Genomic DNA, 22,344 nt, shown 5'->3' on the forward strand with positions numbered 1-22,344 from the left:
CCCCCGCCCCGAGGGGCCCGCCAGATGTGGCGCTTCAACGCCTGGTTTCTCCGGGATAAGAAGCTCTGTAAGGAGGTAGGGTCCGCGTTAGCACAGTATTTCGGCAACAATGATGGGTCAGTCTCCTCGGCGGGGATCCTCTGGGAGGCGGGTAAGGCCACCATCAGGGGGGCCGCCAAGGCTCTGGTGGTGCGGCACCGCCAGACGCAGCTCCAGCGACTCACTGCCTGCGAGGCCCGGGCGTTACGTCTGGAACAATCTCTCTCCGCGGTTGGGGATCCGGCCGTAGATCGGCAGCTGCGGCTTCTGCGGGAGGAGATTCGTCAGCGGTCGATGGATGCGGCTAGGCTCCTCTGGCAGTCCTCGGTGGCGAGGGTCTACGGGTGGGGTGATAAGAATGGTACATTGCTGCACCGGCTGGTTACCTACCCGGGGACGTCGCGCATCATACTGGCGGTCACCGATTCGGAGGGTCGGTTTCAGTCATCCTCCGTGGCCATGGCAAACGCCTTTGCTCAATACTACTCACAGCTGTATCGGGCCCGGGTGTCGGACTTATCCCTAGCTTCGTTGCTTGCAGCTCATAATTTACGGCTTCCTTGTCTTCGGTCCAGTGACTGGGAGAGTCTGGAGGTGCCAATCTCTCTAGAGGAGATTGGGGAGGCGATAGGGCGCACGTCCGCGGGGAAGACCCCGGGACCGGACGGATTCCCCCAGGAGTTCTATGCCGCCTACAAAGACCTTCTGACTCCTCGGTTGAGTGCCCTCTATGCTGAGGCGGTTAAAACCGGTTCCTTCCCTCCAGAGGCCGACATGGCCACGATTGTGGTTTTGCCCAAATCTACGCCACCTTCTTGTGATAGGTCGACATACCGGCCGATCTCCCTCATTAATACAGATATCAAATTCTACGCGGCGGTCCTGGCACAGAGGCTTCGGCCGTTTGTCAAGCCTGGTGCATCCGGACCAATGCGGCTTCATGCCGGACCGGGGTACTCGCCACTGCCTGCGTCGACTTCATGTGGCCCTGGCTCACCGCCACCGCATACCCCCATATCTCACGCTCCTCCTGGCCGACTTCGAGAAGGCTTTTGACTCGGTTGGGTGGCCCTATCTATTTGAAGTCCTGACCCATATGGGTTTCGGCCCCAACTTTGTCGGAATGGTGCGGGTCCTTTATGCACGTCCCCGTGCCAGGGTGCTGGTCAATGGGGCACTGTCGCGGCCGTTTCGGATCGGCCGGGGAACATGGCAGGGGTGCCCACTGTCGCCCCTCCTCTTTGCCCTTGCTATGGAACCCCTTGCTGCCCTGGTCCGTGCGGACCCTATTCTTCGGGGCTGGGAGTGGCCAGGTCTTGCCCCAGACAGAATAGCCCTTTACGTGGACGACATTTTGTTGTACCTAAGCGATCTGGCCCGATCTGGTCCCCGGGCACTCCATATCCTGGGCCTTTTTGGCCGTGCATCTGGCCTCTATTTAAACCCGCACAAGTCGGTCCTTGTGCCTCTGCACCCCTCCCGGGAATGCTTTGATTGGCAGGACAGGATTCCCCTCCGACAGCTGTCTTTCAAATACCTTGGTATTTGGGTCTCCCTTCTTCCGGAGCTGAGCTAGGCCCTTAACGTGGCCCCCCTGGTTAAGAAGGCCAAGGAGGATCTGGCGCGATGGCAATCGCTCCCGCTCAACCCGCGGGGGCGGGTGGCACTCTACAAAATGATGATTCTCCCCCGGTTCCTTTAGGTATTGCAGAACACCCCCGTGTCCTTTCCGAGGCCTTGGTTCCGAGAGATGGACGGGTTGGCGACTCGGTTCCTCTGGGGTGCTGGGAGACCGCGGCTGGCCCTGTTGACGTGTCGCCTGCCCACCTTTGATGGAGGGCTTGGTATGACCAATCTCTACCTCTACTATTTGGCCACTCGCCTTCTCGTCATTCACGATTGGTTCGGAGGGGGATGGTCCGACCCGGCTTACAGGGTGGAATTAGCGAACTTGGGTTTCTCCTGCATTTTGGATCAACTGTATGGCGCTCCCATCCCTGCCTCCGGCCCCGACATCACTAGGGCGATCTTCTTGGCCTGGCGAGCGGCGCTTCGCCACACCCGGTGGACCGGTCGGCTGACGCGCGCCACTCCCCTTTGGCATGGGACGTGGTTGCGGGACGTTGCTGCCCTGGAAGGTTTTAGATCATGGGACCTGCTCGGCATCTCCCAGCTGGGGGACGTCTGGAGGGGGGGGACGCATGTGCTCATACGCGGAACTGCAGGCGCGCTTCTCCCTTCACTCTTCTCAATTTTATAAGTACCTCCAACTGCGCCACGCCATACGCCTCTATACTCCTCTGGATGTTCGGTTGCCAGACAACAGCCCCCCGGAGGCTCAGGTCTTGCTGGGTAATCTAGGGAGGGGGGTATTTCCCGTATACACCGTTCTCTCGTTAATAACACCCCCGCGGCTCAGGAGGGCTTGAGGGGAAGGTGGGAGGAGTGGGTAGGACCTCTGGATGAGGTGGACTGGCGGGATGCCCTTATGGCCCACCGGCTGGTGACGGCCTCCGCCAAACTGCGGTTGATTCAAGTGTACTATCTCCACATTGCCTACCTAACACCGGCGCGTCTACGCCGTGCGGGCCTCTCTGCTGACGCATCTTGCCCCCGCTGTGGTTTTGATCCGGCCGACTTCATCCATATGGTGTGGTCCTGCCCGGGCCTGGGGGATTACTGGAAGGGCATAGAAGCTGATCTCACAGAGGTGTTGGGCTGGGAGGTGCCACACGATCCTAGACACGTCCTTCTGGGCATCACTGATGGTCTGCAGGGCACCCGTGCAGAGAAGCTGTTCCTTATGACAGCGTTAATGGTGGCCAAAAGAGACATTGCAGCGGCATGGAAACACCCGCAGCCGCCTACCTTGGCCAAATGGAGTGCTGGTGTGGACTGGTGTGCGGCCCAGGAACGGACTCTCTATCAGGCGAGGGGCTGCCCCAAGAAATACCGTAGGGTATGGGGGAAATGGTTGGGCAATGTACTCTGATGGGTGTTTTGGGGGGGTGGGGGCGGGAGGCGGGGCTTCGGGTGGGGGCGGGGGAGGGGTGATTTCACTTCGTGCATTTGTACAGTGGTGGCTTGTCAGGCTCAATGTTTCTTTTGCAGTGTTTAAAATCCGATAAAACTTGTTTATCAAAAAAATGCAAAACAACCAGCCAGCATACTCCATAAAGTAAGAGCTCATTAAACTGGCTAATGTAGGGCACGCAGGGTTATGAGCTGCACGTGTTTAAATAAAGGATAAGATTCTATACCGTTTACGGGTATTTGGAATAGCAAGCAAAACTTTGCAATAAGCATATGCAAAGTTAACAGTTGACACGTTTAAAGCCATAACTCTAACTACATATTTAGGGTAAACATGCTCTGCCTTTTCTAACATAAGGCGGAAGAGACGGGGATTAGTGACTTGCCCAGAACCAAAGAACGGCGAGCCGACTCCGAGACTGCTGACGCTGTGCAGGGTCCCCGGGAGCTTCCGAGATGATCTGGAGCTCACGGGGGAGGGAGGGAAAGTGAAAGCGCGCCATGCGCGCGCTGTGTTGAAACGCCTCGTGCACATCTCCTGTTCGTACGCGTGCACATCTCCTGTTCCCCTTCGGAAGCACAATCGACAACAATAGATCTCGCAAGGGAGCAGCGCTTGCGCTGCGTCGCTAGGCGAGACCTAAAAACGGAGCACTGTTAATAATTTTCTATAGCAAATGTCCTGTCATTGATAGTTTCAATAAATGCCATGCAAGCTAAAAATTGTTCGTTGATAATTTTTCATTTTTTTCATGTGCAATTAAAAATGATTTAGAGATTGTTAACTTATGCCTAGTTAGCCTCATAAAAGGTCCACATTTCACATTCAGCTATTAAAAGGTATCAAAACGCATATCATGACGTTTGGGTCTGGTTACAACCTTGATTGACATGTTTCAAGCTCACATGGAGCTAAGTTAAATTGAGGAAAGCAGAAAAAAGCAGCAAATTACTTTCAAAGCACTCACCAAAATAGAACTTGATTACCGCTGTATCTTTCATAACGTGCAGTTGCAGACATCACTCTAAAAGAAAAGAAACAAGAATACAGTTACAAAATCATTACAATCGCTGGAAAGTTCCTGACTGGATGTTTGTTTACCAAGACTTCAACTAATCTTAAATGGGATGCTCAGAGTATTTTTTAAATAACGCATCACTGACCTGCCAAATTCAAAGAAAAATTCAGATGGCGAGGAAGGGATGGGATTTTATGCTGATAACTGCCAGAGAGGCACTTCTGCCCATTCCCACCACTGTCCCACCCTACAAGACTCAAACATTCTGTGGTGTTGAAAAAAGGACACATTTTGTCAATGCACGTTATATGTCCTGTACACCAAACAAAGTAATCATGTACTATGAAAAGACAATTCTTTATTCACTGTCCCTAGGCTACTTATAAGGAAATAGCAGGCCATTGTAGGGCCTGGTGTACAGTTGAGGCCTCGAGTACAGAAGACTGTCCCGAAATCTGAGTGACACAGCAGGATTTGGGAACCCAACGGTGGCAGAGGTTTGGAATGGAAAGGTTGACCGTGTCAGCAACACAGCCCACCTACACCCCAATGATTGGTGTCAGACAAGGAGCTACTAGGAGTTTTAGGGGAGGGAACTCAAAGATGGAAAATATGAGGAGGTCAGCAAGAGGAAACAGATGAAGAAAGTCTGCAGGTGAGATTCCTGTAGCAAGTGAGAATCCAAGAGTAAAAGAAACGCAAGATGAGCCGAAAAGGGGAGTGACCATACCAATGATTGACTGATGTAAAGGCAGCTGTTAGGAAGTCTTTAGGGTTCGGGGATGCCTCCATGGGGATGGAAAAAGATTCTTTTAGGTCTCCATTTCTGGAAAGTGGAAGGAAACTGGTACACCAAGTCTGATGCTCTATAATGGATACAGACCCGTTACCAAGACATCTTTCACAGCAGTACACACGAAGCGGGAAACCAAAGTACTCCAGAATTCCCAAGTCAAGGATGTGCTTTGCAATCACACTTCGGACTTCTGAAGAGCAAGCTACTTACCTTCGGTAATGCTCTTTCTTGTCAATACCTTATCTAACCACAGATTGGTCACCTTAGAATAATCCTCAAGTGCCAGGATGGACCCGGAAACTTCATACAGCAGTGCTCTCGTCCAGTGCAAGGTGGCATAGTGCTACTCCCCCCATTCCATAAAGAACTACCCCTATGCTCCGATGTCAGTTTCTTATATTTTTCCCTTTCTGCACCCTCAGCCATGGAGCATGAACACTTGTTGGTACCAGTATCCTACATACTACCTTGGGACCTTTTTAGATACTAAAATGAGGACAGTCCACAGGAGAGGGAGGAGAGAAGCCGGTGAGGAATCCGTGGGTGAGCATCCATCAGAAAGAGGATCACCAAAGATAAGTAACTTGATGATCTTATGGATACTTTTAACAATAGCGTTCTTACTTTTGAATATATATGAAAGCAGCAACTCTCCAAGGTAGAGGGTCTGTGGAGTGGACTACGACCAAAAAGTCTTGAAAGACCAAACTGTGAAATGTCCTTCCCACCCGACCTGGCTGTTACGGCAGTAGTACTGCATAAATGTGTGCACTGGCGCTCACGTCGCAGCCTGACAGATGTCACAGACAGGCACTCTGTGTGCCAATGCAGTGGTTGCAGCCTTAGCCCTAGTGGAATGCGCTCTTAGACTTTCTGGAGCCTATTTCCTGGCCATTTACAGATGTCAATGCAGAGGACTGGCCACCTCATTGGGGTCCTGTTCTGTACAGACATCCTTTTCTTCACACCGGAGAACCCACAAAAAGTTGATCATCCACTGGATGGTCCTAGGTACAATCAATATAAAAGTTTAAATCCCTTTTGGGCTCTAGCCAATGGAGCTTCTGCTCCTCTTTCAAGGGGTGAAATGTGGAAGGAAGTCACAGCTTTTGACAAGAATGCCACTAGAATCCCCAGCACCATGTTTTCAGAGGAAAAGGCAGTGGATGCACTGAAAGTGCCTGAAGTTCACTCATGTGACTAAATGACGTGATCGTAGTGAGGCAGACACTCTTTAAAGTCAGGAGACACAACAAGTACCCATACATTGGCTATGGGGAGTGAAACACAAGAAACATCACAACCAAGTTAAGGTTCCACTGTGACACCACAAAAGGTCTTTGAGAGAAAATGTTTGCCAAACCTTTAAGAAATCAAATCACAACAGATGATTTCCACAAGAACAGTTGGTCTGGCAAAAGAAGAAAGACCAAAATAAATTGAGATCTCCAACAGCTTTGCTTGTAAGGGGTCAGTCTTGCACAAACCACACCAGGCACCGGATCTGTCCCAGCACATGGCATAAATGGATTTTGTGAAGGGTGCAAGGATAAAATCCACCACTCAAACAGCTTGTCAAACGCAGTTGTTTGTCAATCAATGTAAGTGTAGACTGCAAAGATTTGGGAGGAGTCCCCCTGCCCTTCGCTGAAACAGAAGGTCCTCGCAAAGTTGTAGCCTGATAAGGGAAGGATGCTCATGGAACAGAAAGTCTGGGTACCACACTCTCCTGGCCCAGTCCGGAGCCACCAGGATGGCTTGAGCTCGATCGCTGTTGATCTTTTTGTAGAACTCTGAGCAGGTGAGGCATGGACAGAAAGGCATACAGCAGTCCTATGTTCCATTCCATGACAACGCATCCCCTAATGTGCGAGTGTTCTTGCGGAAACACCAATTTCCAAAACTTTCAACACTGTGTTCTTGGCAGTGGTGAAAAGATCTAGCCAGGGTACTCCCCACTTCACAAAAGAACCCTTGCACCACATTGCAGTGTGGATGCTCTTTGTGGTACGCCAGTTTCGGTCTGCTTAGTTCATCTTCTCTGGCATTCAGGGACCCTACTAAGCGGTTTCCGATCAGGAAATTGCCCTGGTGCGCCAACCACAGACGTAGAGGCCCACCAGACACTGGATTCAGGATCCTATGCCGTGCTGCTTGTTACAATACTACAAGGCAGTGGTGTTGTTTGTGAGACCCTGCACAGCCTTCCCTGAATGGATGGAAGGAAAGCCTCCAGACAAATTGACCACAACTCCAGCAGTTTGATGTGGAGCGGATTCTCCACTGGAGAACAGAATCGCCTAAACTTCACCTTCCCTAAATGAACTCTCCAGCTCAGTAAGGACGCATCCATTACCCACTGCCACCTCTGGATGGGGGAAGGGAAATAAGTCTGCCGATGGACCAATTGCGTTCAAGCAGCAACCACTACAGATCTCAAGCAGTTTCCTCTGAGAACTGGCATTGGTCAGATTAAATGTATGCGGACCCATTAAAACTTCAGATTATTGAAGGAGGCCAAATCTACTGAACCGGAGAAATTTCTAGAACATTGGCTCGTATCTTGGATCCCAGAAAGTTCACTTTCGTAGTGGTTTGTGGCCGCAAAAGACTTACCCACGTCCTCAGATTGCTCGATTCCTTAATTTCAGAGATCATGACACAATAAAAAAGACCGGCAATCTACCATTTCAATCCACATACATCATGATCTTACTTGTCTATAATAAGCTGGACCAACAAAGAAAGAAAGCCTTTAATGCGGTTAAACAGAAATTGCGGGACATCAACCAACAATATATGCTGATTTTTCCAGCTAAACAAAGCGATTCATGGCGCATGGGCCCAATTTTTCAAGATCCTCAAGGTGGTTTGGGACAGGGCTGCTGTAAAAATGGACCTGAGACACCGCTCCCACCCCTAGCCAAGATCCGTCTGACAAGCAGACCTGGCCAAGCCCTGGCTTTTCTAGCCTAAACCACAGAGGGGAATGAGATCCCGCAGAGGCCTTAGCCAACCCAGGGTAAACCCAGACTCATATGTAAAAGACCTGAGTCTCTCTTGACATGACTGGTGGCCAACCCCACAGACACACTCCCCTACAATCCAGGGAGGCTCTACGGTGGCTGATTTCAGATACCTAGATGCAGAGCTTTAGCATGGACATTTGAGTTGCCTTTTCTAAGGCTCCCCTAGAGGTGTGAAAGTGCCGATTTCTGTGGATGTACTCATACACATGTTCCCTTTGATTCCACATGCGAAATTCTATAATGTTGCATCAGCTTAATCATACATATGAGAAGGTCCATCCCTAGTGCCCTGTCATGTTTCTTATGTTGCTTTGTTTCATGTGGTTTTGTTGGGCGACTGATGTTTCTGGGGTGGAAGTGTAGGGGCGCGGGTTGGGATTGGGGGTTAGGGGAAGTTATGTTTTGCATTAATGTGTTGTCTACTGTGTTGGCATATGAGTGACATCTCAAGCCATTCTTACATACAGGTGTTTCTTTCACTGCTACATAGACTTGGAGGCTCCTTGACACCTCCACTTTTGTTGGCCATAGCTCCCATCTACTACTTATCATTACACCATCAACCCCCACGACTGAGATGCTTGACCATATCTAAAGAATGGCTGTACTCTGATAAGCCAAAAAGTCCATGCTGCAAGAGATCTATTAACAGGTTCAACGTGGCCCTCCCTTTACCGATCCGGCTGCAGTAAGGAGTTTCATGAGGGCTCAACCAAGGGGCTCCCAAGCGGTGTTAATACTCTCTCATAGGGACTTTCCCATGTGGTCACGGTGGGGACATCCAATCCTCAGGACAGATATATCAGAGTGGAGGGTCTCCCTGAGGAGACTCAATACAACTTCTTGTGCGTCTATATCCCGCCTCAGTAACCTAAACTCGCCCTGGATGCCTCCAGAACTGTTGTACTGGGTCTACCTCATGGTGTAATGATTGTTGGGGAAGACTTTAATGCCTCTCCCGATCAAGCAGCGACTATACGGCAGGACCCATATCTGGCATATTAGACACCGCTAAGCTGCGCTGACGTCTTGGATGACTTCACTGGGACTTTGAGACACCTGGAGGATGTGGCATTCGCCACGCACAAAACACTCTCTCGCATTGATCTCTTGCTTCATGTCAAATCCTGCCCCTCCACTGTTTGTGGTACCAAAAACAGTGGTCCTTAACCAATGATTAATAAATCTGAGACATAATAGTTCGCTTAGTCAATTAATTCGCTAATCAAGAGCCTAAAAGAAATTTTCTTTAAGAACAAAGGCTCGCAATATTCAATAAGTAATTCAATCCAACAAAGGACAACATCCAAAACACTGAGAGCTGGTATACATGCGTTTTATTTTTAGCAATTTTTGCAATATTCATAGGACAGAACAGGGTTGCTCCAAGAAGAGACGTGCATCAAAGGAAAGTGATTGAAAAGTGCGTGAATAGGACAAGGAATGGAAGATACATAGTAGTAGGAGTATTTAATCAATTTCAGGCAAAGAGGATCGGTTGTAATTCACCGTCCAGAAGCCAAGTAACCTGGTCACATTCATTGGATACAAAATTAGTATAATTCAGAAAATGACCCCATTGATGGTCTTGCACGAAAGACTGAAAATGTGTCCCAGGTAGTGAAGGGTGGGCGTCGACGTTTCGACCCGTCTTGATGGCCTTGGGAATTTTAAGCCTTGGCCTTGTGGGTCTTCATCAGGACCAATTAGGGGGCAACCTGACTGGAAGGTGATCTTAACTGAACCACCTGAAACATTAAAACAAGGGGGTGTGAGGAGGTTGTCCTGATTAAAACCATTTAAAAATATATGGTATGTTAGAATTGTTCACATACCTAGTGGATTAATTCCACTGGGAGAATTGCCGGAGTGGAGGGCTTGCTATGACAGATCAGGTAATTCGTGTCTAATTGAGGAATAATAAGATAAATTCAAAATTGGACAAAGTCATAAATCAAAACAGTTGATCCAAAAACATCGTGAGAATTGCTATGATGGCCAAGAGCTAAGTGGAACTAATAGGGCTGTGGCTATCTTGCAGGCCCTTAATGAACAGTAAAAAACCCAAAAGCATCTTACCGCTTCAAGAAACTGATAGCGATGTATCCGCTGTCTGTTCAGGGATAGCCGATGCGTAGAATTCAATCAAGGCTAAAAACAAGGAAGGGGCATAATTACTTAAAGCTACGTCTGAGTAAGTGAATAATCTACAATGCGTAGATATTGGCAATGGAATAGCTTACCATGCGAACACAAAGGATGTGCAGGAAAAAACCCGGGAGCGTCAGTCTCCGTTCAAGCCCCAGCGCAGTGTGAGCTTGTCCGCGGCTCCGTGCGGTTACCAAGGTAACCGTATGTGAGTTTATGACGAAAGACTCGGAAATAGTAAAAGGACTAGTGTAATTGTTTTAATCCCGATCGAATCAACATAAAAAACCCAATGTTACAGGGCAGGGGGGGTGTAAATCGCATGTCTGAGGTGTAGGGAGCGTACAGTCCTCCTCATCCACTCGATACCGGAGCGTAAGTCTCCGTACTTGATCAAAGTGAAAAACGAGAGCCCAAGTGTTTGCCGTGTTGTTGCTATTGGCAACCGTATACAAGTCTATAGGCAGTGTGGAAAGACTAGTGTACATTGAGGGGTTCCCATAGTTACACGAAATAGGGAAAGAGATCAAATTGGAACATGATGAAGTCAATTTTGAACATACAGCAGACAGCCTGAGATGGTGGGTTTTGGAAAAAGTTAAACCTAACCCAAGAGGTGGTGACTTTACTGAAATACTGAATAAGCGGGAGTATAGATGGATTCATTCTTTGGACACTGTCACCAGGGGTTTGAACGAACTTGAAGAAATCAACAAACAAGTTTCTACTATGAATCAAAGATAGAGTGTATCTCTTCCCCGTCAGCCCCTACTCAATCTGCGGTTAAAGGGATCTTTAATCAGCACCATGCATTGAATTGGAATAGAGGGTGACTTTCATCTGGACACCCGTTTACTGTAGAATTACATTACTGTATAATTGTGTTTTATAATTTGTCAATACGTGTGGACACATGTTTTGTGAATCTATATTATTGTTTTTTGTATTGTCAATAGTTGTGGATACATGATCTGTGAACTGAAATTGTTGTTCTATGCAGTGTCTGTAAGGTATTGAAGTATCCCTACTGTGCCTCATAAGTTTTCAAATATGTTGATTGACTTCATCATGTTCCAATTTGATCTCTTTCCCTATTTCGTGTAACTATGGGAACCCCTCAATGTACACTAGTCTTTCCACACTGCCTATAGACTTGTATACGGTTGCCAATAGCAACAACACGGCAAACACTTGGGCTCTCGTTTTTCACTTTGATCAAGTACGGAGACTTACGCTCCGGTATCGAGTGGATGAGGAGGACTGTACGCTCCCTACACCTCAGACATGCGATTTACACCCCCCCCCCGCCCGGTAACATTGGGTTTTTTATGTTGATTCGATCGGGACTAAAACAATTACACTAGTCCTTTTACTATTTCCGAGTCTTTCGTCATAAACTCACATACGGTTACCTTGGTAACCGCACGGAGCCGCGGACAAGCTCACACTGCGCTGGGGCTTGAACGGAGATGGACGCTCCCGGGTTTTTTCCTGCACATCCTTTGTGGTCGCATGGTAAGCTATTCCATTGCCAATATCTACGCATTGTAGATTATTCACTTACTCAGACGTAGCTTTAAGTAATTATGCCCCTTCCTTGTTTTTAGTCTTGATTGAATTCTACGCATCAGCTATCCCTGAACAGACAGCGGATACATCGCTATCAGTTTCTTGAAGCGGTAAGATGCTTTTGGGTTTTTTACTGTTCATTAAGGGCCTGCAAGATAGCCACAGCCCTATTAGTTCCACTTAGCTCTTGGCCATCATAGCAATTCTCACGATGTTTTTGGATCAACTGTTTTGATTTATGACTTTGTCCAATTTTGAATTTATCTTATTATTCCTCAATTAGACACAAATTACCTGATCTGTCATAGCAAGCCCTCCACTCCGGCAATTCTCCCAGTGGAATTAATCCACTAGGTATGTGAACAATTCTAACATACCATATATTTTTAAATGGTTTTAATCAGGACAAACTCCTCACACCCCCTTGTTTTAATGTTTCAGGTGGTTCAGTTAAGATCACCTTCCAGTCAGGTTGCCCCCTAATTGGTCCTGATGAAGACCCGCAAGGCCAAGGCTTAAAATTCCCAAGGCCATCAAGACGGGTCGAAACGTCGACGCCCACCCTTCACTACCTGGGACACATTTTCAGTCTTTCGTGCAAGACCATCAATGGGGTCATTTTCTGAATTATACTAATTTTGTATCCAATGAATGTGACCAGGTTACTTGGCTTCTGGACGGTGAATTACAACCGATCCTCTTTGCCTGAAATTGATTAAATACTCCTACTACTATGTATCTTCCATTCCTTGTCCTATTCACGCACTTTTCAATCACTTTCCTTTGATGCACGTCTCTTCTTGGAGCAACCCTGTTCTGTCCTATGAATATTGCAAAAATTGCTAAAAATAAAACGCATGTATACCAGCTCTCAGTGTTTTGGATGTTGTCCTTTGTTGGATTGAATTACTTATTGAATATTGCGAGCCTTTGTTCTTAAAGAAAATTTCTTTTAGGCTCTTGATTAGCGAATTAATTGACTAAGCGAACTATTATGTCTCAGATTTATTAATCATTGGTTAAGGACCACTGTTTTTTGGTACCATTAATCCACCCAGGTCCTTTTTCCCTTGGGTTACCCCATTTTTGTAATGGCCTCCACTGTTTGGTCTTGTGCTACTAAGAGCATATTAAAGTGGTTTGGTGGTTGTTGTAGCAGAGGAACTGGAAGAATGATGTCTTTGTTTATCCGCATGCTGCCTTACGGACCCACGTCCATAGCCTTGAAAACACTGGGATGCCTGCTGCACAGGATGAATATGTTGTCGCTCTTGATATGCCAGCCCTCTGGAATAGCCTCTAAATTCCCTGAACTAATTCAGTAAATATTTGACAGGAAACAACCGAACCAAATAGCATAGAGTAGCTCTACTGACCTTAAAGCACTCCAATGCAGAGTCTGCCTTTTTGCTTAAGAGGCAAGACCTATGAATGACCATATCCATCAGGGAGGCCTCTAGATGGCCAGAGAAACCGGTGGTATGCGTCCACACATGTCAAAGTGATAACACTCGCTACTGCCCTCCACTGGAAATCCATAGTAACGAGGCTTGCATGAATAACATTTTGAAGCGTTCTGTACATAATGTATTGCCTAGACTAAAGAGAGTCTGAGGGGGCGTGGCCAAGATGGCAACTGTGTAGGTCGTGCCTGCCTGTTGCTCTGGCTCCGACCACAGGCCGCAGCTATAGCTTTGAGTAGCAGCGCCTTCATTTCCTCGCTAAATACCCTGGAGGTGCCTCGGATCCCTACGGGACCAGAGTGGGGATCATGCCGGCGCCCTAGATCCAGCGGGAGCCGAGGTTCGGGACGGCGAGCCCGCGCGAGGAGAGGAGCTGTAAGCGGCAAGTGGGGGCGCTCTACGCAGCTTCCACCAGGGACGCGGAGCAACGAAGGGGTAGATTTTGGGACAGAAGGGAAGCAACCCCACAGGAAAGGTACGGGCGTGGGTTCCAGCCTTACCGTTCTGAGCCCCGAAGGTGCGGTAGGAGTGACCCGGCACACCGCCAGGAGACCAGCCTGTATCGGGCAAAGTGGCAGTGAGACACTGGAGGCCCCGAACACCGGCGCAAGCAAGAAGCCCTGCTGAGGTTTGGGCCACCGGGCCTCTGCAAGACAGCAACCGGCCCGGCGGGACCGGGAGAGGGGAGAGCAAGCAGTAGCGGGGCGCCGCTGGAGGTCAGACGGCCGAAGCCGCGGTATTGCCTGGCAACTGGGAGACGCCTCTCTCAGGAAGAAGATGGCGGGCTGGCGCTTAAGTGATCGGGAGCGGATCTCCCCAATAAAGGACCTTATCACACGCACTTCTGGCAAATGTGCGAACTCAGTGCAGTTCATTGAGGTACTGCACTATATTATGCTGACACAAGTGCCCTGATCACATATCACCGTGAGTAGAGAAGACAGCCAATAGACCAAGCGAATCGGCCCAGATAATAGACAAGGCCGTAAACAGTCTGCAGGTGTGAGGCGGGCAGCGCGAACGCGCAGCAGGAAGCGGGTGCAAGCGCGACCACCAAAGGGTCTATATCACTTACCCCACGGACAGAGAGGAGGCAGTTTAGTGGCAGCGGGAGATTTCCCCCCCCTACTATCGCAGGGCTACAGAGTGGAACAGGAGCTACCGGTCTGAGAGGCCTTGGCCTGTGTGGACCCGGGCACAGCAATCGTCACTTCTTAAGTGTCCCAGCAATGTCAGCAATAAAATACAGGGGTGCTCCGCTCCTGCGCAGCAGTCAATCTTCGTCCGATCACGACACGTAGATATCGGAGCTTCCTGGCTGCAGATCGATGAAAGGCTGACCTACAAGAAGCACACTGGCAACGCGCTAATTGCCCGGTGGAGGCGAAACTGACGAGGTGGTGTGGTCTAGAGGGGTGCTGCTGCCAAGCAGAGGTTCGGATCACCAACAAAGAGGCGCATTCTGACCCTCCCGGATTGCGCCTACCCCTGGTCAAAGCAAACAACCGAATATTGCGACTGCAAAAGGAGGAGAAAAAGATAGGACAGTCAAGGAGTTGTTACTGAAGACCTCAACAACACATACAGAGAGTGCCATGGGTACAACGGACAATGACGACGCAAAAGCCCCTGCTAACCGCGCCTTTATTGAGACTCTATTTGCCTCGTTGAGAGAAGACTTTAAGCAAACGAAAACTGAAATAGCTCAGGAAATTAGAGAAGAGAATAGATGTGGACTCTCTTGGGGACAGAGTTGACACTCTGGAGAACCAGACCGAAAGTAGGGACGAGGAGATCGAATCCCTACAACAGGAAGTAATCCGCTTGAGGGAGCAGTACCTAGACCTCCAAGCTCACAGGTCAAGGCGGAATAACATCCGCATTCGTAATGTGCCTTGAGGGGCGGAAGGCCAGGTCATTGAAGAGTATGTGGCGGGCCATCACTGCGCACATCCATGAAAGTCCGATCCCGTACTCATGGGGGCATCCATTCCGGCTGATCTTTCGAGTCAATGGCAAGATCCTGCAGGTCCGTTCAGTCAAAGATGCTTGCAAATTATTGGAAATCCCAGAAGGGGCAACGACGGACTGAGCATCACCTGAGAGATCGGGAAGAAACAGGAGACCAGGAGGATGGAGAGTGGTTGGCGCAACCCCCCTGAAATCGAGGCCTGACCCCGAAACAATAGCGAAAGAGAGGCAGGCTGTGTTAACGTCGCTGGAGGAAGGCCCCAGAGACCCAGCATGAACAACTGGGGGCAGAATTGAAGAAAGTCTCCACCGAGGGTCATGACCTCACCTTGGCGTTCATGTCACTGATTGCACAGATGAGGCCTGGGGGGAGCCAGGCGAGTGGCAATGGACTTCTCCCACCGCTGCCTCATGGGACATTACTCCTAGGACTATCAGGTTCTATATAATGTTGTATTGTTATTGTTTATTTGTTGGGTTAGTTATTGTGGGTTTGACCCCCCCCTTCTGACACCTCCACAATGCTATCGCTCCCTCATCGAAACATAATATATGGCCAACAGATTTGGCCAAAACACTCCACGTCCTCCGCCTCGCACTGCGGCCCTATAGCTCTCTGTGTATGGTCAACTAGATGACCCATAATCTTAAGATTTTGACACCCAATGTCAAAGGGCTGAACAACCCTAATAAACGCCGGGCTATCCTGTTGTACCTGGAACACCCGGATGCTCATATCTGCTTGCTCCAGGAGACTCACCTCCAAGCAGGGGACAAACACATACTGCGCTCATGGGCATTCCTACAGATGTTTTTCTCATCTCTACCATCCAAAAAAGCAGGGGTGGCTATCCTCATATCTCAGAAATGCCCTGGAAAAATCAGACTTAAGCAAGCTGAACTGAAAGGCCGGTTTCTAGCTTATTCATTTTTCATGGGCTCACAATCACTTACCATCGAGTTGATATATGCCCCCAATGAAGGACAGGAAGCATTCCTTTCGAGAGTAGTGCACAAAGGGAGTGCTTTTCAGGACAGCACGATTATCCTGGGGGGAGATCTAAATATTGTTTTCGATAACGCTCTAGACAGGTTAGCCCAGAGCCAGGGACGGACAGGGGCTTTATCCGAAAGGGGGAAGCAGCTGATAGCGGAGGCAGGGCTCATAGATATGTGGAGGGAGAGGCACCCCACAGCGAGAGAGTATCCATTTTACTTGCATTCTCATAAAACATATGCAAGAATTGATTATTTTTTGGGTACACCAGACCAGGTCCCCCATGTCCAAGAAGTCGATATCCAACCGCGATCTCTGTCGGATCACTCTGCGACAACTCACACTCTCACTCCCGCCCATAACTCGATACCCTCGCACTTGGCGCCTGAGCGACACGTTACTGTATAGACTTGAGGTGGTTCAGCAAATCATTAAAAAACCCTGAAAGATTATTTGGCAGTCAACGACACTCCTGACACCCAACTGACTACCCTATGAGATGCACTGAAGGCAGTAGTAAGAGGGGAGTTTATTGTAATCACAGCCTCAGACAATAAGACACGTAAGGAAGAGAGGGAGCTGCAAGCACAACAAACACAAGAGCTAGAGAGGATACACCAGCAGACAGGGGCACCTAGAGTTTGGAGACAATTGGAAGCGACGCGCTCCCAATTGGCCGCACTTGATCTAGACAGGGCGAAATATGCTGCACTAAGACTCCGCCATCATTTTTACACAGGAGGTGATAGGGCAGGGGGGCTCCTAGCTCACAAGCTACAGAGACAGTCATCCAATAGAGTCAATCGTAGCCCAAAACAGGGAGGAAAGGGCAACAGACCAGGACATCGCAGAAACCTTCCACCAATTCTAAGCAGAATTATACATTGCCCAAGATCTCTCCACTCAGGGCCAGGCGGGGTATCTCCTTGAAGTCAAAACCTCTACTATAATCTCAGACCAAGCAGAAGAGTTAGAAGCCCCGATCAGAATTGAAGAGGTGATCTCCGCCATTGCCAAGCTAAAACCCCTTAAATCCCCGGGACCAGATGGATTCACGGGTGCGTTTTATAAAACCTTCTGCCCCATTCTATCCCCGATTCTGACAAGAGTATACAACACGGTGGGGGTATCATCCATGCTCCCCAACTCCATGCTGGGAGCATCAGTGATAGTAATTCCCAAAGGGGGAAAGGATAAAAAACAATGCACTTCTTATAGGCCTATATCCCTTTTGAATATTGACTTTAAAGTATTTACAGGGGTCTTAGCGTCCAGATTGTCTCCACTTCTCCCAGGTCTGATTGACCCTGATCAGGCCGGCTTTGTCCCAGGATGCCAATGTGCCGACAACACCAAACGCATACTCCATATAATTGATAAAGTCCAGCACTTAGCTACCGAACGCTTGATTCTGTTCATGGATGTTGAAAAGGCGAACTGGAGATATCTTGAGGCGACGTTGCGGCACTTTGGTCTTCCAGAGAGGTTCATAGCATGGGTTTTTAGTGGCTATACGAACCCTGTAGCCACTGTCTGGGTGAACGGGTTTACCTCCTCTTCCTTCCCCATTCAAAGAGGGACCAGACAGGGCTTTCCCCTTTACTTTTCGCCCTCGACATGGATTAGAGATAATCCGCTTAGCCCCGGCATCCGTTTTGGGGGGGATGCTCATACATTAAGCCTATACGCAGACGACATAATTGTATCATTGGAGCACCCCATGGCGTCTGTCCCAGCTGTCCTGTTGGAGCTTGAGCATTTCTCCCGGGTTGCAGGCTTTCAAATAAATGTACACAAATCACAGGCCCTCAACCTCACTCTCAAACCCTCCACATTGTCCTCATTAAAGGATGAACTCCCCATTCAATGGGCTGACGAGGCCATCCCCTATCTAGGGATTCAAATCTCAGCGTCCATCACCAACACTGTCTTTGAATTATGCAGGCCTTACTACGGCAGGTGCGGGGGGACCTGCGCCACTGGAAACCACATGCGCTATCATGGCTCGGTGTGAGAGGGATGGGCGAAAAACAAAGCTAGGAGGCTTCAAAGAGGGTTGAATGATGGCGTCATTTATTTTCACCCAGTTACAGGAATGTCAACCTATGCACAGCACAGGAAAAGGCAGGCGGCAACAAGGTTTCCTAATCCGGGTAGGTGTCAGGACTGTCCGGTGGGCGCTTGGTTCGGGTTCTTTTTCGAACGTGGTGGTACAGCCCCCGGCCACAGGATCCAAAACAAAGAGAAGAAAACACGGTCACTGCACTTGTCCTGTATGGCTCTAAGTTGAGTCACCACTTTCTATAGGGGCCACCACCGTTTACTTAGTGCTCTCTTTTATTTGGTGAAAGGGTTACAGCTGGGTTCTATCCAGAAGTGGTTGTGAGGTTCAGCAGGGGTGGTTTATCGTGCCACTAAGCCTTCCCCCCAAGAGAGTTCTCTTTTAAAGTTGGGAGCTAGGTATACCCAAACTGCTAGCACACTTGAAATGATAGCGTATAAAGGTGAGGGGTGATAGGGGTGTGACGGGATAGAAAGAAAACAATGGTGAATTTACACTCCCCGTTCCCTCCCGGTTACGGCACAGAAACCCACCCCCTCCCTCTCTCTAAGTTCCGATCCCTGCCCCAACCCACGTACCGCGGGGGCCGCAACTCTCCTGAGCTACGGCGGCGTGAAAGCGTTGTCCGGGGGTGTCCACCAGTCCTCGGTCCACTGCTCCCCTTCGCTGGCTTCGTTCTCTGCCCCTTTGTTGGGCGGCGACTCGTCTGCTTCTCGTCCTCGTTCCTCCGTGGTGCCTCTCTCGATTCGTACGTCCTCCCGTCTCATGAACTCGCACACCTCGGCGTCTTCCGGGTTCTCCTCTTCTACAGGAGACCCCGCCTCCGCTCTTGGCGTTCTGTTCTCCCATAGGCTGATGTCTTGACAGGGTGGTTCATCATCCTGCAGAGGGGAAGGACCGAAGTGTATTAACTCCTTCCATGCCTTGCCGTGGTTAGCCCCGTCCTCCGTCTCACATCTCCCTTCCCTTACATTCTTGTCCTCAAGAATACCACCTAGGGGATATCGGGAGAGGAAATCGGCATTTGCCTGGTCTTTACCCTTCCGATGCTTAGTTTGAAACCGATAGGGCTGTAATGCTAGGAACCACCTTAGGATTCGATCATTGTGTCCCTTATTTCGGGCCATCCACTCGAGGGGGGCATGGTCGGTGAATAACGTGAACTCCCTCCCTTCCAGGTAGTACCTCAAGGAGTCAATGGCCCACTTGATGGCGAGGGCTTCTTTCTCTATAACCGCGTAGTTTTTCTCACGGGGATACAGCTTCCTGCTAATGTATAGGACAGGACGCTCCTGTCCTTGTTGGTCTGTTTGCGATAGTACTGCGCCTAAACCCGTGTCAGACGCGTCTGTTTGCAAGATGAAGGGCCGGCCGTAGTCAGGGCTGAGTAAGACAGGATGACAGGTTAAGGCCCGTTTCAGGGAATGAAAAGCATGGACAAGGTCAGGGTTGGGATATTTTAAGTTTCTCTCTGTCTGAGCATTCTTGCGGAGTAGATCTGTGAGAGGAGTGGCTTGTTGGGAGAAATTGGGGATGAATCTTCGGTAGTACCCCAGGATACCAAGAAATGCTCTAAGTTCTTTCTTCGTTCGAGGAAATGGTATGGTGTTGATGGCCAACACCTTCTCGTTTTGGGGTTTTATGTAGCCTTCACCTAACAGGTGACCCAAGTATTTTACGGTCCGTGCCGCCAGTCTACTCTTGGTGGGATTAATCGTGAGCCCGGCGTCCTTTAAGGCCCTAACCACTGTTTCCAGATGTGTGAGATGTTCATCCCATGTTGAGCTATAGACGACGATGTCGTCTATATAGGCTGCCGAAAAGGAGGAGCATGGTTTAAGGACCATATTCATGAGTCTTTGAAATGTGGCGGGGGCCCCATGGAGCCCGAAGGGAAGGACCTTAAACTGATATAAACCACTAGGGGTGGAAAAGGCGGTTTTCTCGCGGTCGGCAGGACTCATGTATTTGGCACGCCCTAGGCGTTCTACCAATTCATCGACTCTCGGGAGGGGATAGGAATCAAATTGGGAGATTTTGTTCACCTCCCGAAAGTCGATACAGAAGCGGATGGATCCGTCCGGCTTGGGTACCAATACGATAGGCGAATTCCATTCGCTATGAGAGGGTTCAATGATGTCTAATTGTATCATTTGTTGGACTTCTTTTTCTATTGCTCCTCTACGGGCTTCGGGAATTCTGTAGGGCCGTAGCTTCACCTTTTTCCCCGGGATGCGTATTTATGGCATGTTGTGTTAATGACGTTCTTCCCGGATAGAGGGAGAACACCCCCTGCAGCGGGGTGAGCCGTGTAGCTAACTCCTTTCTCTGGTCCATGGACAACTCTGTGTCCATGCTTTGGTGGTACAGGGGTTCGGGAACGTGAGTGAGGCCCACATGTACTGGTATGGCCCCCTCCCACTTTTTCAACAAATTAACATGGTATATCTGGGTGTTGGTGGCTTTTCTCGGATCTAGTTCCAGACGATAGGTAACAGGGGTGACCTGTTCTATCACACGGTAAGGTCCTTGCCACTGTCCTAGCAGCTTGTGGTCTGAGGTAGGTCGCATCAAGAGCACAAAGTCATGAAGCGCAAAAGAACGGGGTTTGGCTCTTTTATCATATTGAATTTTTTGTGCGGCCTGTGCTTGCTCCATGTGGGTTTGTACTATGCTTCTGATCTGTCCTAAATGAGTCTTGAGGTTCAGCACATATTCCGGTAGAGGTTTTTCCCCTGGGGTATCTTCTTCCCATGCTTCCCTTAGCATGTCCAATAGAGTACGGGGCTGTCGACCATATAAGAGTTCGAAAGGGGAAAACCCGGTACTCTTTTGGACCTGACATCTAATAGCGAAGAGAGCCAAAGGGAGCATGTCCTCCCATTTGCGGGTCTCTAAATTCAGTAATTTCTTCAGGGTGGTCTTAAGGGTGGCATTATAGCGTTCCACCAGCCCATCTGTTTGGGGGTGGTACGCTGCGGTTCGTATGTGTTTTATGTTCAAGGAGGCACATACCTCTTTCATGAGGCGAGACACAAAGGGTGAGCCTTGGTCCGTGATTAGCTCCTTAGGGAACCCTACTCTCGAAAAGATGTTGATCATAGCTTTTGCAATAGCGTCGGTGGTTGGGTGACGTAAGGCCACCGCTTCCGGAAACCGCGTGGCATAATCAACCATCACTAGTACAAAACGACATCCACTGCGGGCGGGCAGTAGGGGACCTATGATGTCCATGCCTACACGGGAAAAGGGTTCCTGTATAATGGGTAAGGGGTGTAACGGGGCTCTGGCAGGTAAGACCCTACTGTTTTTCTGGCATACGGCACACTCCCTGCAGTACTTCCGGACTTGGGAGTATACCCCTGGCCAATAAAATCTTTTCAGTATGGTATCCTCAGTTTTCTCTTCCCCGAAGTGTCCCCCTAATAGGTGACTGTGGGCTAGAAACAGGGCTTTCTCTCTGTAGGGTTGGGGCACTAACAGCTGTATCGGGGCGTCCCTCCCTCCTTTACGATACAGGAGACCTTTTCTCTCGAAGAATTGTGGACCTACAAGCGCTGGATCCTCATCGTCGGTGGCTTTGTTCCAGGCCTCTCTCAAGGCAGGATCCTCTCTTTGAGCCTCTCGAAACCCGGGCTCCATCGCCCATACAAAGGCGTCTTTTCGCTGGGTCAAATGGACCTGGGTCGTATAATGTCTTTTTTCTCTTTTTTTCTGTTTCCCCGTTTTCCGGGCTTTTCCCGGCACGTTCTCGGATACGGAAACCTGAGAGAAGGGTGCGGTCTTTCTCCATTCCTCCCCCTCTGCCCACGTCTCCTGGACTAGATCTGGCAGGTGGGGGTAGTCATTGCCTATAACAAATGTTTCAGGTAGGCGAGGGATGAGGCCCACGGTGAGGGGTACTGCGGTCCTGGAGGGGTGGTGTTGGACCTCAATTTCCGTAGTGGGATATATTCTACTGTCCCCGTGCACACATTGGATATTTATCTGGCCTGTGGGGATAGGTCCCCTCCCCGGAACAGCTTGGGGTTGAATGACACTTTGGAGGCAGCCCGTGTCAACGAGGGCCTGTCTTTCTTCTCCGTTCACTGTCATAGTACGGTGATATGGACGATGAACCCCTCCAGGGCTACAATAGTAATTTCTTACTAGCCCCACCTCCATGGGCTCTTCCTTCTGGGGGCAAAACCGGGCTATGTGACCTATGTGCCCACAAGT

At 49.4% G+C, this 22,344-nt stretch overlaps 1 protein-coding gene across 5 annotated transcripts in view; it reads right to left on the bottom strand.

The window, feature by feature from the left end:
- Positions 1-22,344, bottom strand: part of RAPGEF6 (Rap guanine nucleotide exchange factor 6) — an 808,967-nt gene that overhangs the window by 566,360 nt on the left and 220,263 nt on the right. For all 5 annotated transcript variants that reach the window (XM_085618031.1, XM_085618033.1, XM_085618030.1 and 2 more), the window contains exon 3: positions 4,041-4,097. In XM_085618031.1, the coding sequence (XP_085474157.1) occupies positions 4,041-4,097 (57 nt within the window). The remainder of the gene's footprint in view (positions 1-4,040; positions 4,098-22,344) is intronic.

Source organism: Triturus cristatus, chromosome 7 (assembly GCF_964204655.1).
Source record: "Triturus cristatus chromosome 7, aTriCri1.1, whole genome shotgun sequence".
NCBI classification, from domain to species: Eukaryota; Metazoa; Chordata; class Amphibia; order Caudata; family Salamandridae; genus Triturus; species Triturus cristatus.